General features: G+C 33.0%; 1 protein-coding gene across 9 annotated transcripts in view; it reads left to right on the top strand.

Annotated features, from left to right (window-relative positions):
• Positions 1 to 15880, top strand: part of LOC123015995 — an 87112-nt gene extending 71232 nt beyond the window's left edge. The window contains exons 13-22 of one of the 9 annotated variants that reach the window (XM_044416148.1): positions 2628 to 2792; positions 3142 to 3393; positions 6306 to 6446; positions 9810 to 9878; positions 10283 to 10461; positions 10512 to 10554; positions 10616 to 10681; positions 10766 to 10905; positions 10955 to 11167; positions 14189 to 15880. In XM_044416148.1, coding sequence (XP_044272083.1) covers positions 2628 to 2792; positions 3142 to 3393; positions 6306 to 6446; positions 9810 to 9878; positions 10283 to 10461; positions 10512 to 10554; positions 10616 to 10681; positions 10766 to 10905; positions 10955 to 11167; positions 14189 to 14350 — 1430 coding nt within the window. In that variant the 3' untranslated portion in view covers positions 14351 to 15880. Of the gene's footprint in view, positions 1 to 2627; positions 2793 to 2868; positions 2965 to 3141; positions 3394 to 6305; positions 6447 to 9192; positions 9526 to 9809; positions 9879 to 10282; positions 10462 to 10511; positions 10555 to 10615; positions 10682 to 10765; positions 10906 to 10954; positions 11168 to 14188 lie in introns of those variants that run through there. The other 8 variants (XM_044416140.1, XM_044416142.1, XM_044416144.1 and 5 more) reach the window with 8 other exon arrangements.
• The last annotated feature ends 2209 nt before the right edge of the window (positions 15881 to 18089 follow it).

Here is an 18089-nt window from a genome sequence, read left to right as displayed (position 1 = left end):
TTTTTTAAAGTTTTTTTGTAATTTAGCTTGTATTATAAAAAAAAAATGAACGTAGCGAGGTGCATATTTTAATTATCTACATGTCAATAAAAAAATTGTTTTAAGATGTTGCACCGTTACAAAGAAAAACCTGGGCAAAGTTTTACAATAATGGTAATTTTTTAGAGAATCTAAGTAATATTTTGAAAAAGTTACATCATAGCGGGGTACGTTATGCTATTATTTACAGATAGAGACGTGGATCTTTTTGTAGAATTAAAAAATACAGATTTTACACATGGGTGAAATTTGTATGTTTTCCCGTATAAATTTTAGACACTAATGGAGAGCCTTAAACTTTAATAAATTGTAACTGTACTTACGTTATACTATAAAAGCTGTTTGTTAAACAGACTTTAGTACAGGTCATGAATAAGAATGTTGAATTATCTCTTTCTATTTCGGTGTTAGCTGTGTTACTTTTGTTTATTTTCTGCGCTAATTATTTTTTGTGCATAAGGCCCACTCGATTTTTATTGTCCAAAACAGAAAAGTTTATCGAAATTTAGTTAATTTAGGATAGCAACTTAGAATTTTACACTAGACTAAACAAACCTTATATTGATATAAAGCTTGTCAAAAGATCTTTTGATTGGTATAATAATAAATAGTAGGTGCCATTTGAAAAAAATGAGTTTTTGACATTTTTAATTTGTCATTTTAAAAAACTCGCAGTAGACACATGCCACTGAGCAGGTTGTTGAGTAAACACTTAAAAGACGCGGCAAACATTCAGGAATCAAACGGCGTTACTTACTTTAACTTGTGTGAAGCATTTAGAAGGTACGAATTTTTAGACTGACCCCTGCATTTCAAAAATTCTGGTAAAAAAGTGCCACAAATCAAAATTGATAACAGATAACTAAAAATAACCTCTATAAAAGTTATTTATAATTTAGCGTAGAATCCAAAAATAAAATCAAAACTCAGTAGATTCCATTTAAAACAACATAACTTTAGTGTTTTTTTAATATTGGGACACGCTGGATATAAACCGCAATATTTTTAAAATGTGCATAAAAAACGCAGCTATAAAAAAGTCAATATCTCTTAAAATAAACATTATAGAGCTTTTTCGGACCGTTGGGACAGCCTGTATGTACTTCAACTACACCACTTAAATGTCATGTTTGAGTGAATTTGTCAATTTGACATTGACAGTAACATTATTGTCGTCGTTGAAAGTCTTGTTATTGGTTGATCTTATTGGTTGATTTCTTGCTTTTGTTCAGCGTCTCATTGGTTTCTTTTAATTTAATTCCTTACGATTAAGTAACTTCCATGAAATCAAGCATAAATGTACTTGTGTTAGTGCAAAAAATTGAAATAATGAGGGGTCACCGATAAAAATTAGCCCCCCATCAACCTTTATTTATTCTACAAAAAATGGGGCCAATCTTATAAAAAAAACATTCAAATGCTGTTTTAGTACTTTACATATTGTGTCTGCTATGACACAAACCACACTCTGTAAATAAAATTGTGATTATTTGAGATATTTGAGGTAAATCTGACCGTTGTTTAAGAAGCCTATTATTTAATAAAGTAATTAACAGTACAAACTGAAATCGACGCATTGTTATGACTCTCAGTCAGATAAGTAACTTTCTGGTTTTCATAAAATCAGAATAAAAGCTTCCGAACGTTTCTAGTATGTTTTCGAAGGATGTAAGATGTAACTTTGTTTTGTAGACGTCTTGAATTTCAACTTCTTACCTGGAAAAATGCATAAGATCGTCTATAGTTTTAAACTCTTAAAAAACTCAATGTAAGAAATTACTTGTCCAGGCTTCTTATGTCTATGATGATTCCTATTTATGAATTACCTATTTTGCATCCGTTTTCTTCTCAACATACCCACTGTTCCTTAGAAAATCGGTTTTATACTGATGTACACTAAAAATTCCGAGTTTTAGATACAACATTCAAAACATTGGAAAACATAATGATCTAAGGAATACACTGCTTGTAGAACGTCATTTCCAATATACTATATTAAATTTTAAATGCCTTTGCAAAGAATCGTACAAAGCAACACTTTCATCAATAAACAACTTCTAATAACTCGTAGATATTGAACCTAACGTCAAAAAAATTGACGTTTTGTCATCGCGATGTAAACGTGGTGAGGAGAAACGTCAGATGACGCATCGGTCAACCTCCGTGATTTTTCCTATAACATTATTTTACTAGTACAGTTTTTTTACATTATTGTACTAATAACGCAATGGAGTTGTTCTACTTGGTTGGGTTCAGTAGCAAAATATTAGAATTAAGATACGCTTGAAGAAAAAAGTTGATTTTTACTACAACGACTATTAATTTTAATTCATACTGTGCTTAAAGAAATTTGTTTCATAAACTTAAAATATCCTTTTATTTCTCCAATAAAACATTTCTGTACCTGTAACAATTGCGAAGACAGTTTCATTTGAATAGAATTCCGAAATTTTTTAGACGCTACCCGTTTATTCAAAGATGTGAAAAAGCAGTCAAATTGTGCAATAATCCCGTCTTATTGTGATATGCTCTCAAACCCAACATCAACAAAATGTCTCGTAATATCTATATTAACCTGATGATTTCAGGGCACACAAGACAGGGTCTGAAATGTAGAATATGCAAAATGAACGTTCATCTTGACTGTCAGGATAAAGCGTCCAAATGTCAGACGAAGCAACGGTTATTAAGACGTCAGAAATCAACATCAGAGATAGAAACTCGAATTCAAGATGTGACCGCCGAAGACGAAAGTAAGTCAAATTGCAGATTTTCGTTAATATTTTTTCAAATTTCTGGTTTGACCATGAACTTTTGATATATTTATAGAAAAAAATGAAATGTATTCAGGGATGCCCACAATTAACAGACATTTGTCGGTCAGGGATAACAACAGACTGTACCCGCCCCCCAATGCTGTCATAGGTACAAAAACAGACGTGTTGGGTGTACTTAATGCTTCGATCATCAATTAACTCAAAGGTTGGACGAGAGCGTTTTGCTAATGCAGCCGAGCCGCTCTCGACCCTCCTTCATCTAAAACATGTCCATAAATCGCTTATTGCCTTCGTGTCCGAAACTGTATTGACAAACCTTTCTCAGAGAGTCCGGAAGTGGATCAAATATACCAAGTGTTGAAGCAGGCTACCGAAATATCAAATAGCAAGCCACGCGTTAATGTAGAACCCGCTCCACCCGGTATAACGGTGGACAGAACCGTCACTTCGAATCCGGGAAGCTCGGGCAGCTCCGGACAAAGTCTTAATCGGAGACCGGGTCCTCCGATACAGCCTCCTAGGGCTGCCGGCACCAACTTAGCCGTTGTCAATCCTGCTCCTTGCTCCACTAGCTCAGGTTTGTCACGACTAGAGGACTTAAAGGACGCGTTTACGCCAATTTTAGGCTAATTCTGCATGCACTCTATCCAATTATTCTCCAACTGCCCTCTACGGTTCGGTCCCGATTTCCCGATCTGGGGGGTTTACACACTTTTTAGCACGATGTTAATTTATGCATGTTGATGAAAATTCTTTTGCTTATCAGCACGGTCGTGATAACTGATGAATTGCACAAAATTGTATTAAAATATAGTCGACTTGAAATAGTATTTTTTTTATGGTCATTATGAATTAACAATCTCGTCTTTTCCATTAAGCCTGTGATAAGATTTACCAAAAATACTAAAACCATAAATCTAATTTAAACTAAAAACAAAACTAACATATTGAACACAAGATTGCAGTAAAAGAATTAAAATCAAGTAAAAATTATTACAGTTAAAATTCAGGCCTCAGAAAATAAACATTATGCAGATGTTTGTGTTTTTACAATCCATTTTTTTAGACTAAATTAAAGTAATACTAAACTACTCCTATTTACTGTATTTTTCAGAAAAAACTGTTTTGAAAAATTATAATAATACAGCTCGCTCCAGTCTTGTGAGAGCTATAAGGATATGTATACTTTGTTGGCCAACACTAACAGTATTTGGTAATTGAAGATATATCGGGTGTCCGATTGTTGCTTTTGAGACAGTGTTATACTTAATGGAAAACAAATCTCTAACTCTCCGCAAACTAACACCACCATAAAACGTTTTGACCACAAAAACCCTTTCTTCATTGGAGTAATTATTCATTCTTATATTAACATAACTCCAAATAAATTGTAAAAAAACTTCCACGTTTCTGATAACAAGTAGGTACCGCATATTTATTTATTATAAATTTGAAAATTGTATTTTAATTTAAAAATACTATTATAACTCTTATTTTTTGAGCAATTATTTTATCTTTCGATAGTATTATTTTACCTGTACGTTATATTAGCGAGCAGGAATCAGCAAAAATAAAAGCAATAAAGACCGGACACCCGCTATAGGTGAAGTCGCCTAATATTGGACACTTTTTATAAGCATAAGATATAAATAATTCCTATAATTAAATGCAAACACGTCTACACACACAGGATGATTTTAATTGTTGTGCAGAAATTTTAAGAGGTGATAGTATATACATATCTAAAAAAGTCAAAATAACATATAACTTAATAATGATACTAAAATTACAGGTCTACTTGTACATAAAAACTAGTTTTTATTTAGTTATTATTTAATTCAAATCGAATTTTTTTAATCTTTTACAACAGACTACGTTGTTTTATGGAATTTTGACAGTTATTTTTTTTATTGTCATGCTCATGTTCTTACGTTGACTTATATTTGTTACATCAAAGATTATTTATTATTCAGAATTTATGGTAAATTGTTGTTATTTTTAATACTGGATGATTATGATTGCGAATAAAATAGTATACAAACCTCGGAGAAAGGCTTCTTTTCAGTCTCATCTTTTTAACTGGTTTCAAACTTGACTCTCAATCAATTAAGCAACGCTAGGCTGTGATGAAGCTCTTCTTTACTTAGTATGTAATATACTATTACAGTCAGTCAGCTAGTATTAATAAAATTGTTTAGTTAGAGGTACTATACCCCACCCGGTACAGCGTGAACCTAAAGTAACGCACTTTCCGGTGATTATAAAAAAATGATATTAACTGATATTACGTAAGCCATTTTTTAGAAAAAATACATTTTATGTAATCATAGCCAAACTTAAAACTTCACAAAGACCAGGATTTTTACAATCAGTTATTTAACACTTTTTTATATGTTTTAAGCCTTTTTTTTTATTAATTAACAGTAAAACACTTAATATGAAACCTTACCATAAAAAGATTAATGAAAACTTTTCATAAAATAAAGCAAGAACACAAAGATAAAGCCCCCTTGGTATAATTTATCGAAAACTTTTATTTTTCATGACAATTGTAAGAACTTATGTAATATCAACTGCTTTTTATAATTACCTATAAGAATGTACTACCAAAAACAATAAAAAAAAATGTCGGTTGCAATTTAGGGATAATTAATAACGTTAGTATGATGTCAAAATGACCTTATTTACACAAATAAAATGTTTGAAGATTTTTTTAAATGACTTTAGTTTCACCCTGTATAGTCAATAAATTCTGAGTCTGGCAAAAATTTTGTGATTTGTTCATGGGGGGAATCATATAAGTTGAACCAATTTTTTCCGATATGAATCCTTTTATAGCATAAATTATTTACAAAAAAAGAAATTTGCAAATTTTTAAAATTATCAGTTATGTCTTTTTTGTGTCAGTATGGTCACTTAATATTTTTGGGAGCTTAGTTTTTAAACTAAATTTCTCCCAGAATGCCGTATCTTGATGCAAGGATTTTTTCAATTTTGAAATATAGGAGTAGTACAACCTAGGTATATCCTACAACAACATACTTTTAGCACCATTATTAAAAACAGTGTCAATACCTATCTACAGCGATACCATTATTATAGCTTTATTACTTGTAATATGCGTAAAAAAGGTAAATCAGATCACACTATTTAGTGGAGAGCAGTGGAAAAGTTAAATAAAAAAATATTAACGGCGTTATTACAGTCGGACATGTTAAGTTAATTTATCTCTATGTTGCTAAATTAGGTAAGTAATGAAATCAGCTTGAAGCAATGTCATCTCATCACCATGTTGTTTGGAACGACTCTAATATAAAAGCCGCACTTTGAGTTGTGCGCTTTGTTTAACACAACTAACACAAATTTCACTAATTTATCTAAGTCTTTATAAAAAGTGCGTGTTAACACGTTGACCTTTTCTTGGTATAAAAATTCTTGCAAAACGCTAAGATTTGGCCGTTTCTCCAAACGTTGTTATACATAATTTAGACCGCAGACAAGGAGCTCCAGGCACTTCCGAAAGCTCGTCGATGAGGCGTCGTCTATTTGCTGGAATGAAAAGCCTGACTGGCTTTGGTTCGCGGTCCCGTCACGGTTCTCCAGGCCATCGCTCCATCTCTCTGCCGGAAAGTACGCGGCTTTATGATTTTGATGTTATGTTAGTTTTAATGGCTGGAGAGGGAATCCACCGCTCCGTCACTGTCGTCCGGATTTTGACGGGGCTAAGCTTTAGGCACTTTGGTGTGCTTGCTGGAACACCTCGCGTCGAATGCTGCTGGATGTTCCCCCTCCGTGCTTTCTCCCACATGCTTACAGCCAGTAGATGTGCTTCAACAACTGACCACGAAACAATTTTCCTTTTAACACAGTTCCATTCCATTCGAACAATTCTTTTTACTCTATCCGAACAGAATTTCTAACACAATTTGTACAAATGCAGTTTGGCTTCAAGTAGATTATATTTTGTTTTACTCGATCGCTCTTTTCTTTGCCCGTTTCTTTTTTCTTTCCTCCTTTTAATTCCTTTAGTTTTCTCTTAGGCTGTACTTGCACAACGTGGTGAGCTCACATGACGGTAATTTCGCTAATTCCGTTTACAAGTATCAAAATTGTCCCTAACTTAACTGGACTTTATTACAACTTCTCGCTGCTACCAAGTTTCGAAATAAACTTTTAAGAGGAAAGTTGCCAGCTTCTAAACTTCACTGATTAGGTCATGCAACTTTACGTCAAATGACTACTGATAAATTCATTCACGATGCAACCAACTATAAAGAAGTTTCCTTATTTGTAATTTATGATTGAGAAAAAAATCTATCTTGATTTATGGACCCGCCTCACAATGCACGCAATGATTTCTAAATAATCTATTGTAGAATACCTACGATGCCGAATGCCGATAAACTAAAATAATTATGACTAATTCCTGACTTGCATAACTATAGGCACATCCGCCAAAACTCCTTTTATTATTTAAAGAGAACACCAAAGATGCATCAGAGCATAAAGTTTTCTGCAAATTTTATTCTATAGTAAAATTGTTATCTGTTTTTTTTTTCGGTAAGGAAACAAAAAGTGACATTTCAAATTTCCTACACCATCAAAAAATTACGAGAAAATTCTACTTTCCTCACAAAAGAGAAATACGCAATGCCTCCATAATTGATCAACTGCTTCTTAACCACGTTGTAAAGAAAATACAGCGCCATTATTTTCAATTAAATACTTTCCCATCATCTAGGCTGCAGCATTTCCCCCAAAGTAATGAAAAATCGTAAAACGCATAAAAAGAGAAAATAATTAGAAGTAATGTAAACAGTCCAATAGAATTATTTTTAACTTTTGTTTATGATAAAATGCAAAAGTTTCCCCTTTTTTTGAAGCTCCTGCAACGAGACGAAAAAAGTTGTAATTCTTAGACATGTTACAAGCGGTTTACGAAATTGTTATATGTAACGTAGTTTGAAACAGTAAATCAATATTTAAAACAATTAGAATAGGAAGTTTGAATACTCAAGTCATTATTTAAGCTGCTTTGGATAAAATTTTCCGCTTTAATCAAACTTCATCTGAAACTAATTTCTAACTAAATTTACATTAAAGATTTCAGCAAATAAAATGACACAATGTGTACACGAAAAGTATTAATTAATTATAAATTGACACTATATTAAATCAAAGATAGTTAAATTTTAATTGCAATTAAATTTTTTTTCATAAAAAATAGTAGATTATGTTATTAGGAGTAAAAGTGATTGTTTATGTGGCGAAGCTGAACGTTCATTTTGCCGAACGGAGTGAGGCAAATGGATTCAGCTGAGCCACATAAACTCACTTTTACTCCAAATAACATATACTATTTTATCTGCAAACGATTCAGATGGAACGAAAAGAGCAACACACCAATAATCAAGTAAATCACCTCAATAATCAGGACGCTTTGCAATAAAATCATAACAAACGTCACGCGTCAGTTTCGAAATTTGTGTTGAGATTTCGAAATTGATTGATTTAACTGGTGAATAACTGGTGTAGTTTATAGTGCAAAATGTCGAATGCTGATAATCTACCTTGTACCTCTCCAGAAAATGCTGAAAAAGCGAAAGGGACAAGAAAGAGACAACAGTGATAAATGTCAAAGTAAGTGTCAAGTAAAAGTGAAAACGCCTAGGCGTAAAAACAGTGTTTTTACTCCATGTCTGAAAAGTAAAACTTTTACCTGTGTCATTTAGTCATAAAAGTGGTCACTTTTGTGACGTTTGCAGATAAAAACATTTAACAAACGTTACACTAATTTTACTTATTAATTATAGAGCAGTAGTTTAAAACTTAGTGCATAATGTTTCTAATTTTCTTTCTCCAAAAATGATCAAAGCTTGGCTTGAAAAAGAATACTTGCACTTTTTTTCTTCTGCATGAAGTACTTTAATTAATTTTTAATTTAACTGCACAAAACCATATATTTCTACAAAACACGAAGTAAAAATGATACCAAAAAAACACAGTAAACGAAAAAATGTTTACTTAATCGATCTAACCCTTTTCTCTTATTTGTATCATTAAGACACCACATTGTGTAAATACAACAGCATTTATTCTTCTTTATGTAATAATTTCCAGTTTGCTACAAAATCTCTAACAGGTTTGGTCGCAAGGGAGATGGAGCGAACGAGTAAAACAATACAAAAAAACGGCTTAATGTAAGAATATTTAGCGGCAACTTGGCAATTTTCTTGTATGACGAAGACCCCCCATTAAAAAATAATCAATCATTTTTTGTGTTTTCGTCAAACAATGGAAAATATTTCGTGCAACTATCTTCGAAATACGACTAGGAAATCCCAGACTAAAATCCAACTTGTACTTAAATTTTCAGAACGAAATTCCCAAGATGCCTCTGGTACACGTCCTTTCGGACAGCCGTTGTGTATCGGTCCGCAAATTAACGACAAGAATGGCCTTGACCTACCCCCCACCCCTCCGTCGCCCTCACCCTCAAAAGGGAAGGGACAACCAATCCTAAAAAAGGGCTCAAAATCCAAAAAATAAACCTTTTTACTTTAAATTACTGTTAATTAATTCTATCGATTATTATCGAATTGTCCTTTAGCAAATTGCTCAAAATATTTTTTGAATTGTTTATTTATCATCGTTTCATTTTATTTTTGTTAAATTGTTCCAACTGTGATAAATAAAATTTGCGAGGCTGTAGGTTCTTTGATTACAATATTTTAACTTTTCAGCAGTAAGTAGAAGTTTAATTTTTTAAGTTGATAACAGTTTGTGGTGATTTTTTTGACATTAACTATGAATTAATCCCCCAGAAAGTGTTCTCTGTTTTTTATCCTTCCACCTTGCCACCTCCGACCACTGATATAGTTAAATGTGTGTTAGTAGTGTTGTATTACTAGGTTTACACGTTTGCTTGTAGTGTACGTTTAACTGTCGTGTAAACGTAGTAATAGTACAGATTTTTTGATGTTGTTTCGTCAGGGACAAGCATGAAGTCTTCTCCCAGTGCTGTGACGTTTTATCTAAACATGGGAAACTGCGATAGTAGCGGTCTGTATAAAAACAAAATTTTTAGATTGGTAGCAGGCAACTTCAAGAAAGACATCTTGAAGCCGCCTACACAATTCACATGTAGCTGAAATTGACCATTAGAAGAGTTCCCCATAGTTAACAGGTCGCCTCACATTTCTCATGTAGTCACATCAAAAACATGTGACACCGTCGAATTTTGAGCCAACCTGTGATAACCGATAGCGTTCTAATGCGAATATTGAATCTCTCTAGTTTTTTTCCAAAGAACAACTTAGCGTGAGGTCAAGTATTCGCATTGTAGATTCCAATAATTCGTAGAAATCAGCACTTGTCGAGAACACTGCACTTGATGGAATTGCATGTTATTGCCCTCTGTTTAAGTGTGCGGATCTAGTACGTGACGTAATGAAAATTTCTGTTAGCTCCCCATTCTCCGCGACGCCAAAAATTGAACTTGAGAATGAAGAGTTTATCGTTGGATTCCCCGGAGAGCACCGAACACGTTCAGAGAAGGAAACACCACGGGGTGAATGTTGCCAGCGACCCTCACTCTAATCAAAGTTCATCATCAAGAATTCAGTGTATGAGGAGCTTACTTTGTGTTGTGATTTGTTCTTTTCTTGAAAAATCAAAATACGATAATTTTTTCAGGCTTATTTAGTTTTCCAGAATGCACAGCTCTTTCCCAATGCACGTAATCTAACCAACTTATGATTCCGTTTAACAATTTTCTAATTAATGCATGCTGTTCCCAGTTGCCATTCCTGCAAGATCTATCCACAGCCACCACGTAACTCGAAGTGATCTCAAAGCAAAATCAAGTATGCATTTTGCAATTTCCAAAATCTTATACTTTAAATTCTTTCCTGCCAAACTGTCAATAAAAACTGATTGTTTTCGTACAGCTCCTTCGAGTCCTGTACACAATCGCCGCTTGCTCTCAGCAAAAAACATCAGAATGTCATCGGTGGAACTCCCTGATGAGAACGATAAGAGTCCTTCATCGGCAAGCACTTCCCCTTGCCCAAGCCCTGTCGGAGCAAAAGTAGCGCAGCACAAAAAAACATCAAACTTTTAATTACGAGATTTTTCAGAAATCGCATCGTTTATTACCCACAAACTTATACGTAGTTCTTTATAACTTCAAATCTCGACATCAAGACGAACTTGACCTGAAGGCTGGGTACAAAGTGACTGTAATTGATACTTCAGATCCAGATTGGTGGAAAGGGAAATGTCTAGGTCGGGTTGGCTTCTTCCCGTCTAAGTACGTTTCAAAATTATCGCCGGGGGAGAAACCGCTTCAGGTAAGGAACACATCAAAAGGTCATGTCATGTTCTCGATTAGATTAGCTCTGTCCCGAAGCCACCTACGTTTCTTTTTTGGGATATTGACAAACGTTATCGAATTGAAAACTTATTCCTTGCCTCATAGCACCCGATTAAATAAAATTTGAAGCAACATCCCTCAATACTTATATGTATTATAGGTATTCTATTTGCAATTAGTGCTAGACGTATGAAACCTTAAAAAATAAAGCTATGAAAAAAGTTCTTTTGATAAATGATTAAAGCTTTTAGTGTTACCGACTTTGTGCGCTTACCTCGAGGTCTCATAAATCGAAAATATACATCACGTAAAAAAACGCAACTATTTTTTTTTCTTGGAATAAATATCTTCAATTTACTAACCCTAACACGAATCCTAATACATCGCTAAATTTTATAACTGGAACAACACGCCAAACAGTCATCATCACATTTTTGCTTTTTTTTCAACTTCTGTAATTGAAATACCTAACAAAACCAATTTTTCAAACAAAATTTTGCAAATTTATTTAAATAAAGTTAAAATTTATTTTCTTGAACTTATGAAACTAATACATTTGATTGTCATAGAAATGTTTCTTTCTGCCAGCATCTACAGGATGTTTCATAACTCGCGTCCCTAAAAAGTATCAAGTAATATAGGATATTAGGAATATGGAAAAATGTTTAAAAATTATATCTGTCAAAAAATTATAAGATTATTTTTTTGTTGAGATTTGACCTTTTTTACGTCTGTTTATTTTTACCGATGATCTTGTATAATGTTTTTTCATAATTATTCAGTAAAAATACAGAAATTTGCCAATAAAAGCCACAAACAATTACAATTCAGGAAACAGCTTCTTTGTTTCCTCTTCTAATAGCCTGCAAAAAAAAAAGATGTAAAATTATTTTTCTAGCAGAAATAAATAAAGTAAGTCAAAGTGCAAAATTGAAACTCTCTTGATTTTGAAATACTTATAGGCAGAATTTTTTTTAAATTTTTTTTTCTATGTTCCTGATAATCTTATCTTACTTTGTATTTTTCTCCGGAACGCGAGTTCTGGAAGACCTTGTAGACAAGAGGGACAAAAAAGACAAGAGGGGCCTGATCACGCTTGCATAATACAAGGGTATTTTTGGAGTAGTAAGATACCAATTTAGGGCGGTTTTAGGAAAAACTATCAAATGCATTTTTGAGATAAAGGGTCAAACTAAGGATTGACAATTTTTAAGAAGGGCCTAAACACTGTCGTGTTGAAAAAAAGGTATCTTTGGGGGAGTAAGATACATATTTAGAGTAGTTTTTGTGGAAAACTATTAAATGTCTTTTAGATAAACGATCAAACTCGAGTTTGTTAATATTCCTGATTTTCAATGTTATCGTTTTGACGAGAAAATTAAAAAAACTATAGGCAGTTTTTTGAAAGTTTCATGTCCACAAAAAAGTTTATACACAGTCTCATTTGAAACCTATTCAAGTAAAAATTGTTTCAAACTTTCAAGAAGTACGTAACCAAAATATCGGTGGTTGTGTGGAAAAAAGGTCAAAATTTTGATTGTCAAATAAATTTAATAAATAATAAAATGAGATAACTAATTCTCAAACAAACTTCAAGGTAAAAACTGTAAGTAAATAAATTCGTACACTTAGTACAGCACCTAGCTTTCAGAAATGTGACAGCTGTCAATGAGGTGACATATGACTGAAATGATAAATATGTGCGATCAAAAATAAATAAATTAGAGTAGGCGGTGATTAAAGTCCTTCAGATGGTAATCCTGATATTTGACATCAAACGTCAGCGAAAACTTTGCCAAGTTTGCGTTTTATTCATTTTGAGTGAAATAATGTTCACGTTAGAGCAGAAAATTTTTATTGTTGTACAAGACGAAAACGGTGAATAGTTATTTTCACTTTCAGTAGTTTGTGTGGAAATTTTCCAGTCCAGATTCCTAGCCAACTGTAGAATATTAATTGTCGTCTACTCTATTTTTTTTTTTGATCGCACGGTAGATAATCGGTACGTGCAGTTTTCTTCAATTTAAACTGCCCTTCTCACGAGTGCTGTATAGCGTTTTGTTCAATCCTTTCAGTGAATTTTGGAACACAATTGAAATTTTATAATTTGTGCAATTTATATCATTAAACATAGCGGGCACTTTCGATGTCATTACGTGAGGTAAAAGTATGAGGTAAAACCCTAAATAAATAAACATGTTGAGCAATTCTAAACGAAAGAGAGTGGACATAGCAAACAATATGATTCAGTAAACCAAGTACTTCTTTCTCATTTTGTATCCCAGTGAGAAACGCCAAGTTTCGATAGCAGGATTGAACACAAGTTTCTTTTTTTTTTGTTGATAATTTTTTAGAAAAATTAGTGTCATCGTTTATGAAAGATTGCTTAATAATTCGTGCTTAGATAATACAAAATAACAAACTATAAACTACAGAAGATTCAAAACAACTCACTTTTGACATAAATAAATTTGAACATGTCTCCTAAAACAAAAGTTGATTATATTTATCGGCAAGAGTTGAATAGGTACCTTCATATTTTTTAAACTGATGTCAACATCTTCTCCATTCTACCCCAAGAAAAAAATTAGATGTATAAAAAACAGTTAAAATATCTACGTTTGTCATGTTACTCAAATTTCAATGTCCCAGGTTAAAACATACATGTTTCACTGTTCACTAGTTTATACCTTTTTCAATCAAATAAGACAGTGAATAAATTTCGCAAAGTTCTTGTTTTCATCTAATTGATTGATTAATTTTAATTTTGTATTATTACGTTTTCTTTCTTTAATTTCTTATTGTAAGTAGGTATTTTATTTTGTTCCATTCATGTATTTGGTTTTATTATTATTATTTTGTTATTTTCTCTGTGGTTCAGTTGAATAATCTACGGCTGGACTTCGTTCTACAGCATGCAGTATTATTTGTTGTTTTTTATTTTATTTCATTTTTTATTAAACAGAGGCCTATTACCATTATTATCAAATGTCATTAGGTAACCCACAACTTGCAAGTATCAGATGGTGACAACGGTCTGATGCTATTAAGGGACCAAATAGTCATACAAATCGGTGAAGAATTGGATGGCATGGTGATGATTCGTTCCGGTGACAACCGTCAAGGTGTTTGTCCTGTCAAATTCCTTCAGGAAGTGTGACATCGCAGCGAAGTAGCATGTCAAGCCACTCACACTTGCAACTGTTCAGCAAAACAAATCTCCGCCCCCAACACGCTAAAGAAGATCTATTACCCCAACCCAGCCAAGATAATGATTCAAAACAACGTGCTGCTTTCTAAGCAAAACAATAAGAAAAACATCAATGCCGGGAGTATTCTACAGTATTACTACAACAATTTCAATAAGAACACTTCGAAACAAACCAACGTTTACAACAATAACGTGTTGCAAAGGCGCCGGAATGAGCTAGCGTTTCTTCATGGAAAAGCTCCATTTTCCTCAACCAAACGTCCTTTATCCATACGATTATCCACACCTAAGCACGTGGTGAATTTCTTTAGCAAACCGTTCCGTTCCGATTCCCAAAAGCGTCCGCTCTTGTTACAAAACTCTTCGAATTATCCGAGCAACCCCAATTTTAAAATTGTACCTAACAAAAACGCTCTTAAAATTTCGTCGATATACACCATCAGCGACAATGTCGACAAATTTAGTTTGTACCGAAAAAATTTGTACATCTCATCGAATAGTAGGCCTCTTTTTGTGAGAAAATGAGGAAGTAGTTTCACCTATTTTTGTAAATGATACCTTTCAATACATGTGATCTAGAAATATATCAGCACGTCCTCGTATGTCTTATGAGCACTTTACCAATTTGTTTCAAAAATCAAAGTACGGATACAACAATTTGTTTTGAACCTGTGAAATATAGGACCGTACGTGTCTAGTTCGTTAATTAGCTTTGTTCTTTATTGTTATCAGGGTTTACGAGAAGCATTTATTTTGATAAGAAAAGGTAAATCGAAAAAATAAAATATGTAAATGAAATCCAAATGAAGGCTTCCGATTTATGATTTCGTACACTCTGTGTTAGGAACATTCCAAAAATGAACTAAATAACATTGTATAGAGTTTATAATTATTTTGCAAATAAAATAGAGTAATTATGTTAAGGAATTGATTATTGAATATATCATATATTTAATAAATGTTATATTTAGATTATTTGAGAATTCATAATTGTATGTTGAGTAATAAATAAATGAACTGTTTGTGCAATATGACACATCGTTCCAAAGACTGCTTTGAAACTGTGCTGTATATAGTCATACAAGTTGTGGCATTTTTAGGCCACTCTATGGCCTTGCATGACATTTTATTTAGCCTAAACTGGCCTAGAAATCAATTCTTTACTGAATGATGACATTTATTTAATGTTGTACGCTTTAAAAATATGCAGCACACTTTCAGACTGTTATGCACATGACCAATTTAAAACCTTTAGTATTAAAATTATAGTACATAATCGAATAAGTTATTGTTTAAATACAATTTATTTATTGTTTGTACATCATGACCATTACATTATTAATATGACACAAAAATGGTTCTACACTCGTTATAAATGTTTACAAACATTAGTTCACTCTTTGTGTTACAAAACACAAAAGCACATTGTTGAGTACTGGATGTGTAACTAACCTCATATTTAATAAAAAAAAAACAATATCAATTTGTTTTGTCTTGAATCGCGACATACTAATTTAGTTATAGAAAATTGTTTAAAGTAAATCTAGAAATTCAAAGTGATCAAAAATGAATGAATCTGTTGGCAATCCTGACTTTAATTTTTAAATGATACAACTGGAGTATGCTTCTGATTAACAACAATTTCACAATCTTGAGAGGTTGTACGTCAAGTATTTGTCAAGCAAAACGGTATCCGGTCGCAGTGTTACAAATCATTAACAAAAATACCGTGCGATCAAAAAAATAAATAAATTAGAGTAGGTGTTGATTAAATAAGTCCTTCAGATGGCAATCCTGATTTTTGACATCAAATGTCAGCGGAAACTTTGACAAGTTTGCGTTTTATTCATTTTGAGTGAAATAATGTTCACGTTACAGCAGAAAATTTTTATTGCTGTACAAGACGAAAACGGTGAATGATCATTTCTACTTTTAGTTTGTGTGGAAAATTTCCAGCCCAAATTCCCAGCCAATGTGTTGCCAACTGTAGAACATTAATTGTCGCCTACTCTAATTATTTTTTTTTTGATCGCACGGTAGCTAATCGGTACGTGCAGTTTTCTTCAATTTAAACTGCCCTACAGTTGTTTCAAGTAAAACAGTAGTATATTACAGCACGAGTGGAGAAGTTTCTCTTGTAGTTACAAGATCCATCCACGCGTATGTCGAATTTACACACGAGGGGAAGCCGCGTGTGGAATGACACACAAGTGGGTTCACTTTAAAGCAGAAATTTTTTATTGCAGTACAAGGCGAACACGGTGAATGATCATTTTCACTTTCAGTTTGTGTGGAAAATTTGCAGCCCAGATTCTCAGCCAATGTGTTACCAACTGTAGAATTTAATCGACGCCCACTTTAATTTTTTTTTGATCGCACGGTACTTTCTTCAAATCTGTTGCCAACTTAAACAGTCCTAAATGATCACGCTGTATTTGGAAACAGAGTCAAGTACTTTTATTGCTCTCACAGCGAGACCCTTACTATAAATGTATCGAGACCCAACACCGCTGGTCAAAATTTCGCACTGCATTGTATTGAGAAGAAAATTATTTAGGATACTTGTATGAGGTAGCAGGCCATTTAGGGTTTACCAGAAGGTGATGATAAAGTACTTAACTCTGTTTTCAAAAATATTTCTAAATCTGCTATACTTACCTATTCCATAATATCACTTTTATGCAAACAACGGTGTATCCAGAATGAATTCCAAACCTGGAGTCTACAAGAGCCCGGGAGCTTCAAGGGTTTGTTAAGTAAAGAAAGTTTAGTAAGTTTAAAAAGTGCTAGTTTTAAGGAATCTAAAACAGAATGTGGACAACCGACACTCTAGAGATCAATTTAGGTAAAATTGAAAAACCGTATTCACTGTATAATATATTCACTAAACTCCCAACATGTCAATATGACATTAAGTTAGTTACACAAAAAGTCACTATGGCTATGTTGGTGACAACTTCACTCAAAGTTTAACAACCTGGTCGCTATCACTTGATTTGAAATGATTTAATTATTATCATTGGTGCATGTGCCGTGTACGATGGAAACTTGACATCAAGTACAGTCAGATGAAATAATAGTCGTGTGTCGTTTGGGATACACTCAAAAATTTTGGTTTGACATTGTAAACGTCACGGGAGTTTTGTGAATACATAATACAGTGAATTTTTTTGAATTCACGAGAATTGTGTGGACGAAAGTCACTGTCCATCACTGTAAATTTAATATCAGTGTTATAAAATAAAAAGCTATTTTTGACATTTGACAATTAAACTTATTTTATTGTCATTAAAATTGCTAATTAAACAATTTGTCTGTCTTATCAAATTTATTAATTGAACTAAGTGTAATTAAATCATAGCTTTGATCTGCTGCCTACCGGTTATTATGCCACAAATCACTATTTTTGATAATAAATAAGTCAAAATGACATAATCATGACAAGAGTAAAAAATGAGGTTACTAATGTAAAGGTTGTTTTAGAGTTTAGATTATGAAAATGACAATACTGCCCGAAATTTTTATTCCGCAACTGTACATTGATAGTTAATGAAAAAAATGCAACTCTATATTTACCTATTTACCACAGAATGGTTTTGTGTTACGCCACTGGTACTACTTAAGTTTTCCGTATCTACGCATTGGCTCCGCCTCCCGATATCCTTCTACGATTTCCTAACCTCACCTT

Source organism: Tribolium madens, unplaced genomic scaffold (assembly GCF_015345945.1).
Source record: "Tribolium madens isolate multiple individuals breed KSU strain unplaced genomic scaffold, Tmad_KSU_1.1 Scaffold_19;HRSCAF=116;Tcas5.2_LG9, whole genome shotgun sequence".
NCBI classification, from domain to species: Eukaryota; Metazoa; Arthropoda; class Insecta; order Coleoptera; family Tenebrionidae; genus Tribolium; species Tribolium madens.
This window is presented reverse-complemented; position numbering and strand designations above follow the sequence as displayed.